At 41.7% G+C, this 17275-nt stretch overlaps 1 protein-coding gene across 1 annotated transcript in view; it reads left to right on the forward strand.

Moving 5' to 3' along the window:
* ITPK1 (inositol-tetrakisphosphate 1-kinase) overlaps positions 1-17275 on the forward strand; it is a 237867-nt gene that overhangs the window by 66180 nt on the left and 154412 nt on the right. The window contains exon 2 of the mRNA XM_039535795.1: positions 11448-11472. Coding sequence (XP_039391729.1) covers positions 11448-11472 — 25 coding nt within the window. The remainder of the gene's footprint in view (positions 1-11447; positions 11473-17275) is intronic.

The raw sequence follows: 17275 nt of genomic DNA on the forward strand, positions 1-17275 counted from the left end.
TTTCCTTTTCTGCCATAGCCCTGTTGTGTAGGGACAAAACTCTCTTCTCCATGCCTCTCCTGGCTTTTTGTGTGTCTTTTCCCCTCTGTTTCTTGAAGCACTGCCCGCTCCTTATGACTTTTGCCTTGTGCACGGCCAGCATTTGTTGATTCATAGATTTGTTTTTTGTTTTAAGCCCGCAGAGACCATTATGACCCCAATTTTTAGAGTGTGTGTTAGGCAGGAGGACAGATCAGGTAAGCTTAGCTGGCTGCCTGACACAGGCTATAGAATGTCATTCAGTAATTCCTGCATTCAGCAGTCGGTATTGGCTATAGGCAAGGCAGAGGGAGAGAGAGAAGGCTTGCCAAATAGCCATGTGCTCATCAGTGAACTCATGTCAGTAGGTCGTCAGAAGTAGCTGACCAGCATCACGTGATCAGGAGCTGTTCATTAAAGGTAGGAGAGATATCCCTATGTTGCTGAAGATGGCTTTAGTCCCAAGGGCATCAAAATGCACTCTGCTAAGGTAAAGCTGTGCCATCATCACAGGAGTTGTGTGCTAGCTGCTCCCCCTGCTGCTAGTGTGGAACTCCCATGGTATCAACACTGCAGTTGATAACAGGAATAAACTATGTAAAAGCAAGAGTTGGGCCACAACCCAGCACTTTTGTTATCTTCACTGCACTGTGGCAAGCCATGTGATGGGGTAACAGTGGGTTCTGTTAGCAGCTGCAACATGGAGATCTGTTGTTCTGAAACTCCTGTGCCTACAAACGAACACTCAGTGTCTCTTGTTGGCGGCATGCTCACTTTCCTTTCCTTTAAATATATTCCTTTTAATTTCACGTGACCTTCTTTAGCCTTGTATGTGCTGTCTTGATTGGCATTATTTGCTTTAAACAAGCCTTATGATATAGTATGAAAAGAGTGCCAATGAAGCAGGTGATCATCATCAGTTCACTGTCATACACCACATCCACGTGCCTCTTACTCTATTAGGGTATTGCCATGGAGGAGCTGGAGATAGTTTTCTCCAATGATTGGTCAGTTTGAAAAATATTTTGCTGCTGTGGGTCGTTTTGAGCTCATCTTATTGGCCCTCTTGGGTGCAGGTAACATGCATCCTTATTGCAGGGTATTGACCAAAAATGGACCTTTTAGTGCCTTTAAAAAATATATATATATATAATTTGAACTAGGAATAAACCTATCTGCTATTAACTCTAGAGTGGTCCTAGCTATATTCTCCAGACATGAATTAGACACCCAGGGTGAAATCCTGTCCCCATTAATTCAGTGGGAATTTTGCCACTGATTTCAGTGGAGCCAGGATTTCACTGCAGGTCTTTCCAGTGGGCCTTTTTACACTGTTCCACTAGAAGACTCTAAGAAGATGTTCCTGACGTCTTCACTTTAGTTAGTGGAAATGGGACTCTAAGGAATTTGCATAAACCGGTTTTGTAAAACAGAATTTATAAAATGCACTGTGGGTAGCTGCTCCTAGCTATCCCCATAGTTCCGCCAGCCTCCCCGCCCTTGAACTCGGGTTGAGATCCCAGTGCCTGATGGGGCAAAAATCATTGTCGCGGGTGGTTCTGGGTAAATGTCGATTGCCCTGGCAGATGCCATAGCATGGCAATCATGGAGCTTGTGTGTACTAGAGGCCGCCACAGAGGCGATTCAGCAGCGCTACACAGAAGCATGCTTTTGCTTTTGCATGACAGCAGAGATGGTTACTAGCCATATTGCACCATCCAAACCCTTCCATAAATTGGAACTGAGGATGATCATGGCTACCAGTCCTTTTGTACCATTTGCTGCTAGTGCCCCTGGCCGATCAGCCAGGGAAGATTGGTTACTAGCCATATTGCACCTTCCATCGTTTTGTACCATTTGCTTGCTGCATCATAAGTGCCAAATGACTCCTGAGTCAATATCTAAAACTAGAATCAGTGCTGCCTAATATAGGCAAGTGTACTAGAGAACCACCGTATCATAGAACCAGAGAGCACAGCTGCTCTGTGTCAGAGCATGCAGAAATTATGATCTGTATGCTATTCACAGGGGTGCTCCAACCCCACCTGTTGATTCCGTTCTTCCCCAGCCTTTCTTGGCTACCGTAGCATTGTCCCCACTTGTGTGATGACTTAATAAAGAATGCAGGAATAAGACACACTGACTTGTGAGTGAGAAATGAGTGGAAGGCAGCCTCCAGCTGCTATGATAGTCCAGACAGGACATTAAGCAGTGTGTAGGAGAGAAGCCCAGCATCCCACTGCTAGTCCAGGGGCAACTGAATCTTTTCTTTACATGAAGGGGGGGGGGGCTGATGGCCCAGCCCCTGTTGCTATGATGAGGATGGTTACCAGCCATATTGCACCATCCATCCACCAGAAAAATTAGGGCCAATAGGCTGATGACAGGACGGTTTACAGTCCTTTTGTACCCATCAGCTGAGGCTGATGATGAGGATGGATTTGCATTCAGTAAAGATAGGGGTGATGTAGCTGCAGGAACTGTGGGATAGCTTCAGTCCCAGTCCATGAGCATTCATTTGATTCTTTGGCTTTGAGTCCCTGCTATGGCGCCTGTCTGGAGATTTTAAAAAAATTCTCTGAATTTCATCTTCTGTAACGGGCGCTGATAGGAAATATTCAAAAGTTCGCGGGCTTTTCCTGTTTACCCACCACATGCATCGAAGTTTCAGATGCGTCCAGGCCGGGGCTTAAGGAAAAGAGACTAGGCTGCTGCTGGCTTTCCGAATCATACTAAAGTGCAGAAAAATGATCAATACCCCAATTAACAAATTGGTGAGTGTCCTAATGCACAGAGCAGGCCTTTCTCACCTTCCAACTACTCACCTTCGTTATTTCCTAACCTATATGGATAGTGTCTTGATTGAAAAAGGAAGGATTGAAAATCTCTTTTGACATATGCTATGTTAGTTCCATCTCTTCTCTTCTACTTAAATCAAAAGGAATTCAGTAATTTGTAACCGTTGACTCAAACAATTGCATATTTGATTGGGTTTGTTAAGACTGAAGTAAAGTGTAGATTTTAGAAACTTATTAGTAATTGTTAATTAACAAAAATAATACTAATCTAACCTATTGTAGGTATAATACAGAGAACTGTACCCATAAAGACAGAGAACAATGGATTTTGTGTCTGGTTTAGACATTTTAAAGTACCTACAAGTATCTTGCAAAGAGATGGGCCATGCATTTGGTTTAGCCAAGGGTTAGGCTTGGACTCCTGATCTTGTAAGCTAAGAAGTCCTATCGCTGGGGACCCTTTGCTAAGTGTGCATGCTGCCCACAGCTGCTGACAGTAATGACCAGCTGTATCCACTGATGACCTCTCTTAGGGTAGGTCCATACTTACCCGCCGGGTCAACGCGGAGAGTTTGACTTCTCGGAGTTCGAACTATCGCGTCTAATCTAGACGCGATAGTTCGAACTCCGAATGCGCTTCCATCGACTCCGGAAATCCACCACCGCAAACGGCGGTGGTGGAGTCGACAGGGGAGCCGCGGAGTTCGATCCCGCGGCATCTGGACAGGTAGGAAATTCGAACTAAGGTAGTTCGACTTCAGCTACTTTATTCGCATAGCTGAAGTCACGTACCTTAGTTCGACCCCCCCCCCTCCCTGGTAGTGTAGACCAGGCCTTAGGGTGGTTTGCGGATGGGGAGGTAGTCTCCAAAATAACAAAGGCCCATGCAATTACTCAGAATCGCTATCCGTTACTAATATTGCTACAAATGACTAGTAGGATGGGTAATTGCCTATTTCTATTAATTTTCTTTAGATAGGTGTAAATTATTCTTCCTTCCCTCTCCAGCCTTCCTTAGGTTGCGTTTCTCTTACTTCAGGATTCAGTGTCCCTGCTATGCAAATGATGAGCAAGGATTCTGAACTGGAATCCCAGAACAGTGTGTGTTGGGAAAACCTTATCCTTATTAGACAGAAGAAGATAGTCTTACAGAACTCAAAAGCACTGAAATATGTTTAAAAGACTAATTTAAAAAAAAAACAAAGGGAGGAAAATAAACCCTTTCAAGTTTATGGATTTTGACTATTTTAGTAATACAGCTTCTTTAGGAATAGTGCTAAAATCAGTAGCCCTGTAATATATCTTGAAACCATTTCTGTAAGTGAATATCTTAATGTTTGGGGACTGAAGCTAGCTTATTTCTTTTCAGTTATTGCCTGACGTGTCTGATTTATTTCTGCTGGTTTTTCTCCCCCACTTCACTTCTTAAATAAAACAATGTAAGAAGTTAAATTTGGATGCTGTCACTTTATCCAGTGGCACTTTAGTTCTGGTCCTCCATGGTTCATAACTTACCTGGGTTCTAACTGTGCTCCATGTCATTTGGTGGTGTTTATGAATGAATGAGTGCTTGAATACTTCTGGGGTGAACTTTGCAACGAGGTGTGTGGAGAGTCAATGCCTGGACTCACATTAATATTAAGGAGTCACATTGCTGCCTGTCTTCCAAAAAATATACTCGCTTGTCATGTCTATTGAGATACAACATGGTATGATGCTTTGAAGTTCTGTTGAGAACTCGTTGATCCTGCGAGGTCTCATACTTGTACAGTGGGGATCATATTAAAATCCTTTACAGTGCTGTAGTGTTTGACTTCATGATGTTCTCCATCTATGTAAAATTGGGTGGGATGGGGGAGAAAAAACACAAATATTGTGGCAAATGTAACTCCTCTCAGTGGTAAAGGTAATTTTTTTTTAAGTGGCATTCATTACAGCAGAAATGTAAACTGGGTGTGGAGTTCAGGGTCATTTCTCTCACTTTTTCAGCCCACCTAAAGTGAGAGGCCTCCAGAGTCAATGACTGTGTAGTCACACCTTTTCTCCAGCAGTGCAGGCTATCTCTCTGTGACTGAGGTGTATTCTTCTTCCTGTGCTACAAGATGCTTTAGAAGGAGAGCCCACATTGGGAAAGGCAGATAGATACAGATCAAGGAGTGATATTTTTACCATTATGAGATTAAGAAAATATTGGCTGCAGAAGGAAAAACTTGCTGAAAGGCAAATGTATTCCTGGTCTAAACTGGGAAATTTAGCACAGACTTGAGTTTCTGGGGCTGGGTGCAAGAAAAGCTCTCTTGGGGCTCAATCCTGCAAGTGCCAAGTGCTTCCATGCATGACACTGAGCATCCTCTACCTCAGTGAACTTCAGTGGGAGTTTATGGCACTTATCGAACGGAATTGAGCCTTTAGTAAAGGAACCATTGAAGAGCCTGTGTATCCCTAAGGAGGCCAGTAGCTCATAAACATTTTGGAATGGGGCAGTCCATCTGCACTGGCTCTCCTGTTCAAGTGGTTCCTTAGTAACTGCTGGTTGCAATCAGTTTTAGCGGCGATTACAGATACTATAGTTGGAATAAATTCTAGGACATGAAAATACTTGATCCATACTGCAGAGTCATGATGTTAATCATAAAAATGCAGATTACTCAGACAGTGAAATTCTGATGCAGACAAGCTGGGCAAAGAAACCTTTGTGCCAAGAGGACAGATGGCTAAGCAGAATGTTTTCAAGATGTTAATGAACAAGTGAAGGTGAGAATATGTGGATCCTGTTGGCCAGCTGAAGCTTTGTTGTATACGGAATCAGTAGATGAAGATACTCTCAGTAGATACATCCACCCACTCCTTTGATTCAGGTTTCAGAGTAGCAGCCGTGTTAGTTTGTATCCGCAAAAAGAACAGGAGTACTCTATTCTATTTCTCCATGTTAAATATCCTCACACCTTCTTGGCAACTGTCTGAAATGGGCCATCTTGATTATCACTACAAAAGTTTTTTTTCTCCTGCTGCTAATAGCTCATCTTGATTAATTAGCCTCTTAGAGTTGGTATGGCAACTTCCACCTTTTCATGTTCTCTGTATGTGTATATATATCTTCTTACTATATGTTCCATTCTATGCATCTGATGAAGTGGGCTGCAGCCCACGAAACGTTATGCTCAAATAAATTTGTTAGTCTAAGATGCCACAAGCACCCCTGTTTCTTTGATTCAAGCATTCCTAATCTTCAGCTTTCTGCACAGGAGGAGCATCACTCCAGATCAAGACCATGATGGTAACTTCCATATGGTCCAGGAGGCCATCATCTGCTGTCTTCAACACTTAGTGAAATCCATACTTATACAAATAGGTTTTTGATGATTCCAGTCTTGAAATCATGCTGGAAAGGCTTTGTCGAGAAGGAAGGTTTTGCAGTAGTATTAGGAGGCTTGATTTAGTAATAGTTATAAAGCACTCTGGGATCCCATTATGGAAGTCCTTATAAAAAAAACAAAATATTTTTTTACTTTACTACATTTAAAGAGGCAATGTTGATTAAAAATCCTATTATATTAAAAAAAACAAGCTTCCTTACTTGTATTTATAATCTTAGACTATTAAAACTGATAATTTAAAAAAATAAAATCTGATCATTATAAATGCTGTTTGTTTTTCTCCGTGTCACTCAGCTCAGACAGTAATATACACCACTACCTTGATATAACGCCACCCGATATAACACGAATTTGGATATAACGCGGTAAAGCAGTGCTCCGGGGGGGCGGGGCGGGGCTACGCACTCCAGCGGATCAAAGCAAGTTCAATATAACATGGTTTCACCTATAACGCGGTAAGATTTTTTGGCTCCCAAGGACAGCATTATATCGAGGTAGAGGTGTATTAGTCAGGTTAGCCTTTTGTTTTCAGTCATTTTCTCTTGCCGGCTGTCATTCAGCAGTACGGTGCTTCAGTGTTTAGGTCTCAGATACTGCTGGGAAATGTTTAAATCACCTGGGTTATATACAAAAAGAATAAATTAATGGAACTATTTCTACTGAGCTTTAGGATTTGTAAAACCTTCCAAAGCATCAGTTATGGGCCTATGTTAACTTGATGGTGTCGTCTTCTTTTGAATTCATAGATAAAGCTAGCTTAAAAATATCAGAGGTGGGTGAATCTAATGAAGTTACATTTTAAGGATTTCAGTCATGCTTGCATGTGGTACAGTTTGCTTCATAGCATAAGAATGGTTCAGAAATTTCAAGCACTGAAACAACAAGCCAGAACAAGCTTCTGATTTTTTTTTCTATTGAGAGTTAATGATGTGGCAATAACATGACTAGATAACATTTATTTCTTTACATGCAGCAACACCTGATTCCTTCTGAGAACAGTGATTAATATAGAGTCCTATGCCGAAAGGGAAATAAACCAGGAGCCCTCATCTGTAATCTGTGCTGCACCCAAATAGGTTTCTATAGCTCCAGGCGTGCTATGGCTGCTTGTGGTGTCGCAGCTTTGCTGCAAAGGATTTTACTTGGTTTTTTTCATTGTAAACCACTTCTTTCAGCAGCTTAAATGTGGGATAAACATTTCTTCTGCACTGAAAATTGGAATATAAACACCCGGCCTAGATATGAGAGCTTTGTGCTTTCAAACAAAATATGGTGTCTTGGGATCTAGTTTAGTTTTAACCTTTTTGGCATTTTCATAATATCCATGAAATGAAAATGTGCAGATTAGTTATCCTGAGCCCCAATTGTGTTTCCCACTTTGAGGGAAGAGGGAAAAGCTTTAAAATTAGCCTACATTTTTGTTCTCAGAAATGGGGTGTGTGTGTGGGGGGTGGCCGATGGGAGTTAAATTATAGCTGCTCCATGCAGGTGAGCTGGGCAGGGAGGCCTTTTGTTGGACCTAGGAAGGAGGCAGTCAGACTGCAGATTCTGGCAGTTCCTGAGTGCAAGGAGAGGAGACTGGCTGCATTACTCTCTCCAAAGGAGAGAGGTGTGTGAGTGAGATGGATCCTGGCTCCTTTGTCCACCAGGAAGAACACAGTAGCACCCACAAGGGAAAACCCTTTTACTATAGTTTTTGGCAAGCGTTAGTGCGGAGCATCTTTGGCAGCATCCAGCCGTACCCACATCCGTGTGCTTCGCCCAACGCATCTCTCTCGCTCTCTCTCGCTCTCTCCCCAAGAATCACAAATTTGGCCAAAAGAATTCATAGCGGTCTTTTCATTCTTTGCTCTCAAGGCAATGGTCTGTTGGGTCAGGACTGACTGCTGCTACAAGTGGTTGTAGTTTTTTATTTGGAGTGTGTGTGTGTGTGGCGGGGGAATCTTGTGCACGTTGATTGTATCAGTGGTGGTCTCAGTACAGTTTAGTTCACAGCCTAATATGGAGTTGTCTTGTCAAAGGAATTTGCCCAATGGAAACTCCATGGCTGAGATACAGGATGTGTGTGTGTATATCTAGATTTGAAGCACCAAGTAGGGTGATCAGTACACTGGAGATGTAGCTAACTCCAGAACTGATGACGTGGTTGCCTGTCTGAATGGGCTTTTCCCTCAGGAATAAGTCATCCTGGCTGTTGAATGTTGTTCTGTTTAAAGAACTTAGTTTTAACAAAGCAATTTCAGTAAAGACTCAATCCAAGTTAGTTACTTCTCAGAAGATTTAACTTTTCTGGTTCCTTCTCTTCTTGGTTCTCAAGGGTGAAACATTTCGAACAACCAAAAGGAATGCAGCTCTTCTGAAGACTGGCTGAGGAAGGCCCAGCAATGCAAACCAAAGTCACAACCATTTCCACCCTCTCTTCTGTCATTTGAGCTTGTGTTTAACTTTTTATCCAACACAACACAACTTTCTTACTTACCATTTTTGCACTAAATGGAGTGGTGAGAAGCTAGTGTAATTTGTTCTTTGGACATATTGTTGCATTTATGGTACAGTCAGTGCTAGTAAATTCCAATCAATTTGTAAAGCCCATTTTTATTGGGATTATAAAAAGCTTTCAGACCGAATGTTCCTTGAGTGGGTTTGGCAACTAGGATAGAGCTTCTCACTCCCTGAAAACAGAAAAGGATTTATTCTGTGTACTAATAGCTGAAATCCTGTGCTGTTGCACAGGTGGAATTCGTAAAGTCATGTAAAGTTCGTAAAGCCCAAAAAAGCTGAGAACTTAAAAATTGCACGGTAACAGACCACAAATCCCCATGAGGGTTGAACCTGGTTATACTCTGAATGAAAAGAGCTCTCAGCCATGTGTGTAGCTGTTTCCATCGCTGCACACTGACTGTGCAGACAGAGTAGGCTTCAGAGTGATGGTTTCTGGAGTCTTATATCGATATAGGAATGGAAAAATGTATTCTTCCACCACCTGGGTTTGCTTCTGTCCATAACGAGGCTTTGGAACAGCACTTCTATGGGAGTATTGGGGGATGAGGCTTTGAATGTTTCAGCAGCAGCCTCAGTCTTTCTGCTTATTACGAGGCAATGACGGCAAAACTGAGCCCATTTGCTTGCTTAAGCACTGGGTATTCTGTGGTTCTTGGAATGCTTCTGACTGGGTTGCAGCCATTGTTTATTAAACCTCTCCCTGGCTGTTAAATGCCTTTTTCTTTTTCTTGCTACTTGCTATTGAAAACTTGGTCACTAACTTTTTCTTTGCTGAATCGCATTTTCTCCATAACCACACTAGAAATAGCTGTTTGGCTAACCTCATTTGCTGTGTGTTAATCTGCCGCAAGTTATGCCCCATTATTATCGCTTGCTGAATAATATTGTGTTTAAAATAGATGGAACTTGCTGGCTGCAAAAGAAGTTGGAGATTGTCCACTTCTCTGTTCAATGATTTTACCTCATTTATTTCTATTTTAATGTCTTTGCTGAGCAGCAAGCTCTCAATGTCCTAGGTGTACAAATAAGGGAAGCTTCCCATAGCACTGTGTGATTCCCAGAGTTTGAGGTAGGAGAAGGAAGCCGTTTGTATTGCTTGTCTCTCCTCCTGGGCATGTTCACTATTGTCTTCCAGAAGAACAAGACTCTGGGTTGGGTAGACAATGGGAGCAGCCACTTACGTAGTCAGCAGCTGTTCCCCTCACCCACACACAGAGCCATGGTCTCTACTGTCAAACCTCTTTTATAGAGCAGAGGAATGTTGGCCAGAGTTACTCACTCTTTTTTTCTTTTCCTCCTTGTGCCAAAGGATCTTTCACTTCTACCTGGGGAGTTAGCAGAGGCAAGTAAAAGGAATCCTGGTCTAATGCCTCTTCTGAAGAACTGGCTCAAGATATTAAATTCTCTGAGTTTGAGAGGAAAATTGCTCTGCATTTAAATAGTCTGCACATAGAGGGGAAGGTGTCTAATAATAATAGGAGATATACCAATCTCCTAGAACTGGAAGGGACCTTGAAAGGTCATCAAGTCCAGCCCCCTGCCTTCACTAGCAGGACCAAGTACTGATTTTTGCCCCAGATCCCTAAGTGGCCCCCTCAAGGATTGAACTCACAACCCTGGGTTTAGCAGGCCAATGCTCAAACCACTGAGCTATCCCTCCCCCCATGGAGTGGGCATGGATTTCTACTAGTAGTTTAGTGTGGTGTCAGCTTGTTGGATGTAATAAGGGAAGCGTGTCTGGCTGTGTACATATGTGCTGCTTTGCCAGTGCCACAAGAGATGAAGGGCCAAGTTTGGGGTGAGCCTAACTTGCACTCCTAGCCGTGTCGGTGTACCCCTAAGGGACTTCCTCGACCCCTGGCACTCTGACTGCCCTGGCCAGCCCGTTTTTTAGGCACGATGCAACTATTAACCTTAAGGCTGGAGCTATATATGCAGGGCAGAGGGCTTCCTAATGAGTCCAAGACTTCACAGTTCACTCCAGCAGGAATTAGGAATGGCCTCAGATCTGGCCACGTTTTGGGTCACGACATTGACAGCAGCTCTTGTAACCTGTTAACATTTCTAAGACAGCTTAAAAATCCCTTAGGCCAGTTCCACAGTCCCTTCTTGCCCACGAGGGGTTGAAAAGAGGAAACTTGACTGATGTAAATCTCTATGTAGATGCCTGACAGTGCAAGGTGGTCAGGTACCAGGGTGATGGGCGTGGTACAAGGACACGAATAAGAATAAAATGCAGCATCTTAAACTTGCACCTGCTGACTAACATAAACTTACATCCCCTTACATGTCACCTCTGAATTTGACCCATTCTGTAGGTGACACTAGTACCGCGGTGTGAGAATTACATTAAAGGGTGGGGAGAGAGGGATAGCAGGGAAAAAACTTAAAAATAGGGTGTTCCCTGCTTTAACGTGAACCTCTTATGCTTCCTTTGTCTGGTAGCTTATAAATTAAACCCATGTAACATCCCTTATGACCATTCACTAATGTATAATTTACATAATCTTCCACCTCACCTTCCAGGCCCCGGTTCAAGATGATGCTTAAGCATGTACTGAAGTTGGTCCCTAGTCAGGACAGCACTTAAGCATGTGCTTTTCTGAACTGGGGCCTGGAATTGCCTCAAGTACTGTAATGTAGAGTTTTTCCTTAATGTTCTAATATCAAGCAATGTATTTCTTTGAGTATTTGAACTCTGTTACTATTCATCATTTACTAAAGTAACCCTTTGTCCTTTTCTTTTTTCCAGGAAAAGAGGAATAGAAGTCATACAGGTGAGTAAAGATTATTTTAACTTTTCTGTATAAAAAGCAAAACGCTTCTTCTCACTTTACAAAGAAAACTACTAAATCTCTGGCAGATTTCACCAACAGTTGGTCTTCATTTTTTTCCCCATTCCATCAATCCTTTTCTGGTTTCATTCCCTTATTATTGAGTCTTTCACTCTGGGAAAAGCAGGTCTGATGCTGCTAAGTGTACATGATGGATCCTATCCAATCTTGTGGCCAATGGTTAGGCTTTTCTTTTCTGTATCAACTAGTAGGAGTCAATAACACTGGTTATGATTAGGTGGTGTAATCTGTGTTTATTGCATTTAAATACAATAAGGCTTAAAGGAAAGAAGAGCGGCCTGCGTGTAAGAAACTTGTAAAGAAGTTAATTCATGATGCAGAGAATATTCTTGCAACCCAATAAACAGGAATGAGACTAAACTATTGCTTATTTTGGTAATGGCCCAACTACTGATGGTCTTGAGGGGTGACTGGTTTTTCTTCCTGTTTGCTAAGTCTGAATGGCTATATTTCCACTGTGCCATAGGTAAAAGCAGTGCTTAAAGTGGTGTGAAAACAGTTGGGGTTCTGTCATCTGAGCTGAAATAAATTTTATGTGCTTGATACAGACAATTCACACTTTCATGTATATATTTATTTCATAATAATCACGTTCAGTTTTTAGCTCGAGAAACTATTTACCTATTTACTACTATTGTTTTTAAATGAGGCGAGAGTTACACACCAAACTTCTATTGAGACAATAACTAGTTGTGATATTTTTAAATTTTAACATACTGTCCTTTGCTAACTCTAGTGATGGTCCAACATAACCTGACAAAACAACTTCCAAAGTCCTTCATAAAGGGAAGGGAAGACTGAAAGTTTGCCTCTCTGGAGCACAGCTTGATTTAAAAAAAATTTTTTGGTCATGTCTGTGATCCCACCCACTTCAAGCACTGGTTAAAGGGACATGGTGAGAGAAATGATTTTTTGAGCTTACAAGCAGAAGTTGGTACAGTAAAAGATATTACCTCCCGCACCTTGTCTCTTACATTAGTATCTGAGGCTTTTGTTGTGCCAGGGTAACCCCTTAGAGCAAGATAACCGAAAGAGATCAGAATACAGGCTTTGTTCCCAGTTCATCTCGTGCATTAGTACTTTGCATCATTGTCACTCTTTTGTTGCTGATCAGTTGCACTTTTGCCCTGCACTAAAGTGAGGACCTTGCTCACGTGCTCCTCAGGTGCTGAAAGAGGGAGTTCACCAGTAGCAGCAGCACAGCTGACACCATGTACACTGCGAAAGAGGGATGGGGTGTGAGCTGAGGTTGTTTGGTGTTGCCCTTGTTTCTGCCTGAAAGATCTTTCTCAACATCAGCCGGGGTGCAGAAAAAATCCTTACGGACATAAATAAAATCTTCTTTAAAAATCAGATCATGCTATTTAAAGACTCTTCTCTCAGAAAAAATACATTAAAAAAAATTAGTTTGACAACATTAAATTTGGGAGTGTACCTTTAAGGTGTATGAGAATATCCTCGTGACGATCAGCTGCTTGACAGCATTACAAGAAAAGAAAGAATCTGCCTTAATGTCCAGCTGTATTTATCCTTACTCCCCTAGCGTGCTACAGACACGAGTTCTTCCTCCTTCCCTTTGTCAGCTGCTGCCAGGAGCCGAACAGTACATTGTTCATTGTTTGCTGTTTGTTTAGAATCGCCAGATCTATGGCTTTGAGATGCTGGTAATATTTATCAGCTTTACATGCTAGAGAAGATGAGCATTAGCCGGCATCTTATGATGATGATGATCATCATTATTATAACATTAATAATAATTGCTGACAGTTGGCCTTGGTATATTTCATTGGGTTTCTAACTGCTGCACTGTTTGTTAAAGTAATGAGACAGCCATATGAGAAGAACTCAGCACAGCACCTAATGGCTGAGAAGAGGGGAAGATCCTTTTTACTTCCCTGGGTTAAGTTCCTGTGCTTATATTATGATGATTGGGTGAGTCTCCATTATGGCAGGGCTCATAAGCAGAGTCCAGTTATTGAATGGGGGACTCTGTAATTAAGTGTGGTTTAACGTCTGTTCACCAACTAGACATAAACCAAGTGGAAAAGACCTTTTTTACACCGAGAAAGTTTGGAAACGTTTGGCGGGAACTTGGTGAGGACTCAGTGAAAAGATACTTTTATGGAATCAAACCTCACAGCATTGTACAGGCTGCCCTGGGATCTTGACTTTGAGAGATCTGCCCCTAACAGCTATACCTAGAGGACAGGTGGGTAACCAGTAACCTTTACTTGAGCATAGCTGTTGAAAGACAATTATTCCCCCTCAGCAGCAAGGGAGGAACGTGCTTCCATGGTTGCACTGTTGACGTTTCATGAGATCTGAGGCTTACCTTCCTGTAATGGTCCTCACTCGGGATTTGCTTGGGAAGCATGGCCTAGTGGTCAAGGCCGCAATCTGTGACTGGCAGGGAAGGGAGCCCAGTCCCTCCCACTCCACCCTTTGGGCTACCAGTCGCCTGGCAACTGAGGGTAAGGCCTGCCACTTCTTCTTGTCCCCAGTCAGCTTAGTCCAAGGCTTTCCTATGTTGGGGAAGTCTGAATCAAATAAGTAAGGGGGGGGGGGGTTACCAGGGTCCACAGGCGGAGGAGAGGGGGATACTTCCCTCTCTGAGGTGGGTCTTCCTTTCCCTGGGGGAGGGCCCCTTTGGACAGCTATGTCAGAGACTTTAGGCTTCCCTCTTCTCTGTGCTGCTGCAACTGTGGGTTGCAGGTCTGCTCACTTCCAGCTCCACCGCCAAAATGAGCTGTTTCCCTGTCTTTTAATTCCGATACGAGATGGAGCATTTGCTGCAGGTGTGCAGGGCAGGGCTGACTGGGCCCAAAATCCCTTATTGCCCAGTGTGTGGTTTGTACACTCCATCACAGTTCCTCTGCAGTGTTGAGTATTTTCCTCCTTCTCTTAGTAAAGAATTTACCTCATAGCTCAGGGTGTCCTGATAAATCTTACTGCCGACAGGACTTTAGATGCAACCTCCCTGCTACCAAATCAAACCAAGTTATTCTGCACATGCCCCGCCCCCCCCGCCCAATGCAAACTTTCTTTGCATAGAGATGTAACCAGAAATCTGTGTATTCTTTTCATACCAGACTCCCTGAAAACCTCCATTGCCCACATGATGTGCTTCCTCAGCTGTGCTAATAGATGAGGAATGATGGTTTTGGTATTTGATCTGCTGGACAAGATTTATTTGGCAGTAGTGTTGTTTTCCTGTGTTAAGCAGCAGGACTTCTTTGCTTTCCAGGAACAGATCCTATTGTGAGCTGTCCCAGAACAAGCCACCTCATTTTCTTGACAATAAACAACTTGACACACACAGATGACAGTTACAGACTTTGCTACTGGATTTGATGTTAAGGCCAGCCCAAGTTTCTGTCCTTTGTCTGAGACTTCAGGTTGTAGGTGTAGAGTTCCAAATTCTTGGACAGTCAGCAAGCAAACATATTTGTGAAAATGAACTGATGCAGGGCAAGGAATGCTAATCGTAGGTTAAATAAGCATCCTCTTCCACCCACTGGTAAAACATTACTTTTGTACCAAGAATTTATAAAACTATGAACTCTTGGAACTCATTTACAAAACTTTTCTTAAACATTACATGAATATATTGTCTCATACTATAGAATTAGAATTTATAATCCCTATTCCATAATGAGATAGCTTTGAGCTATAATGTGTCTGTCTTAAAACTATCTTTAGATATCAGAGGGGTAGCTGTGTTAGTCTGGATCTGTAAAAGCAGAAAGAGTATTCACCCATGAAAGCTCATGTTCCTATATGTCTGTTAGTCTATAAAGTGCCACAGGACTCTTGGCTGCTTTTTATCTTTAGATAGGTTTTTCCCTCAAAAAGCATTTTATCAAAAAAATCCGATTTTAAATTAAAAAAATCCGATTTAAAAAAAAAAAAAGCATTGATTTTTATCCACTCTGGCGCCCAATTTAAGTTGCCTGTATTAGTTTAACTAGTAATGTGGCCTCTTGCTCCCATCAACTTGGCTGCCTGGCCTGAGGTGGTGGGGGTAATAATACCTTGTTTTGCAAAACCTCTCTAAGATTAGAGATATGCACATTTTTATAAAGGGGAATCCTCACAAGGACATCTGAGGATGGCTTACATTTATTTTTGTTTCAAGTTATGCAAATCAGTATTAATTAGCTGCAGCCCTTAGGCCCCTGACAAATGGCCCGGTTAGCTTTTGTGTTGCAAAGTTTGGGGCACTTCAAAGCTCACTTAAGTAACTACCTCACCCAACCTTTCCTGGAGACATAATTCATATTTTTCTATTTTTAAAATGAAGATTTATAAGTATTTTTTTGGTGCTTAATTAACATTACCATGCTTTGTCTTGATAGGACATTGAAGTTGCTTGGCTGCGAAACTGGGATTAGTCACTGAATTCCAAGCTCTGATTTTTTTTTATTTTTTTTTTAAATAAAGTAACCATGGGACCTGGAAGATAATTTTTTTTTTAATGTGGAACAGCTGATTGTAGTAGTCAGAATGGTCTAGGTTGCTGCTTTGTTTTTCCTTTTCCCCACAACTCTCTGGGAATTCAGATATTTCAAATCTCTTATTTTTGAGTGGAAAACTATCCTTTAAACAGTTGGCTTTGCTGAAGTCCGTGAAAGAGAACTGAGGTTTTTATCTTGAATCAAAGTAAAATACTGGTGACAACAGTTTCCACTAATTGTTGCCAGGGAACAGTTGTTTTCTTGAAATGTTGAGAGGTTTATTTTCACATGAAGTATTAAATGGAATAAGTTAGGAACGGCAAAATATAACCAAGAGGAAGGGTGCTTATAAAATACATATCCAATAACATATACAGAAAGATGGGACTGGAGAGCTTCCAAAGCAAGCAGAGTGGCTGAGATGTTGGAGTTGGCTTGCTGGAATAATAACGTTTATTTTCATTTGCATGCCAGCATCTCAGTAAAGTGCACATTCTCCTGGGTATGGCATTAAATTCTGACCTCAGTGCGTCTCTTGAAAAAGCTAGTACAAAGCCCTCAAAATCCGTCAGACTTTTGCAGGTAATTTACAGATGTTTTGACATGTGGGATTAGAAGTTACAGGTGTTCAATTTAACATTAAAACAGATTCTGGTGACTTCTTAAGGTTACGTTTTGATTTACTGTATAAAATAGTTATGGTGCGGGAGTGTGTTCTAAAACTAAAGTACGGTATGGAATTTTAAAAAAAAAATCCACAACTCTATCGCTAAGAAATAAGAATTAAAAAAAAAATCCTAAACAAAACGCTAGCTTTTTTAGGATTAAGGCAATGTGATAGTCTCCTTCAGCTGGTTATATCGCTAACTGCAAAGCACTATTTGCTGAGGTGGTAGGAATTTGCAGATTCCAGTACATTCACAGAGAGAGAGAGGGAGGTTTGGACATGATGGGTCATTATATCCTGCAAATTGGAGTTAGAAGCAGAATCAAACATATTTGTTTCTGCTCCATTCAGAACACCTGCATAAATACATATTTGTAGGAAAAAATAAATAGAAAAAAGATAAGGTACTTCACACTGTAGTGATTAAGAAGACAAGTTAAGTTAAAAGTATATTTTAAAAAATCATTCCGAGATATTGACCTTTTAAAATTGCAGCTACATCTACTGCATTTTATCTTAAGGGTATGAATTACTGTACAGTTAGATGCTTTTGAAAATTTTACCTGTTGACTTTCAGTGAGGTTTCGGCTCCTAAATTATTTTT

The sequence above is a fragment of the Mauremys reevesii genome, linkage group 4, assembly GCF_016161935.1.
Source record: "Mauremys reevesii isolate NIE-2019 linkage group 4, ASM1616193v1, whole genome shotgun sequence".
NCBI lineage: Eukaryota > Metazoa > Chordata > Testudines > Geoemydidae > Mauremys > Mauremys reevesii.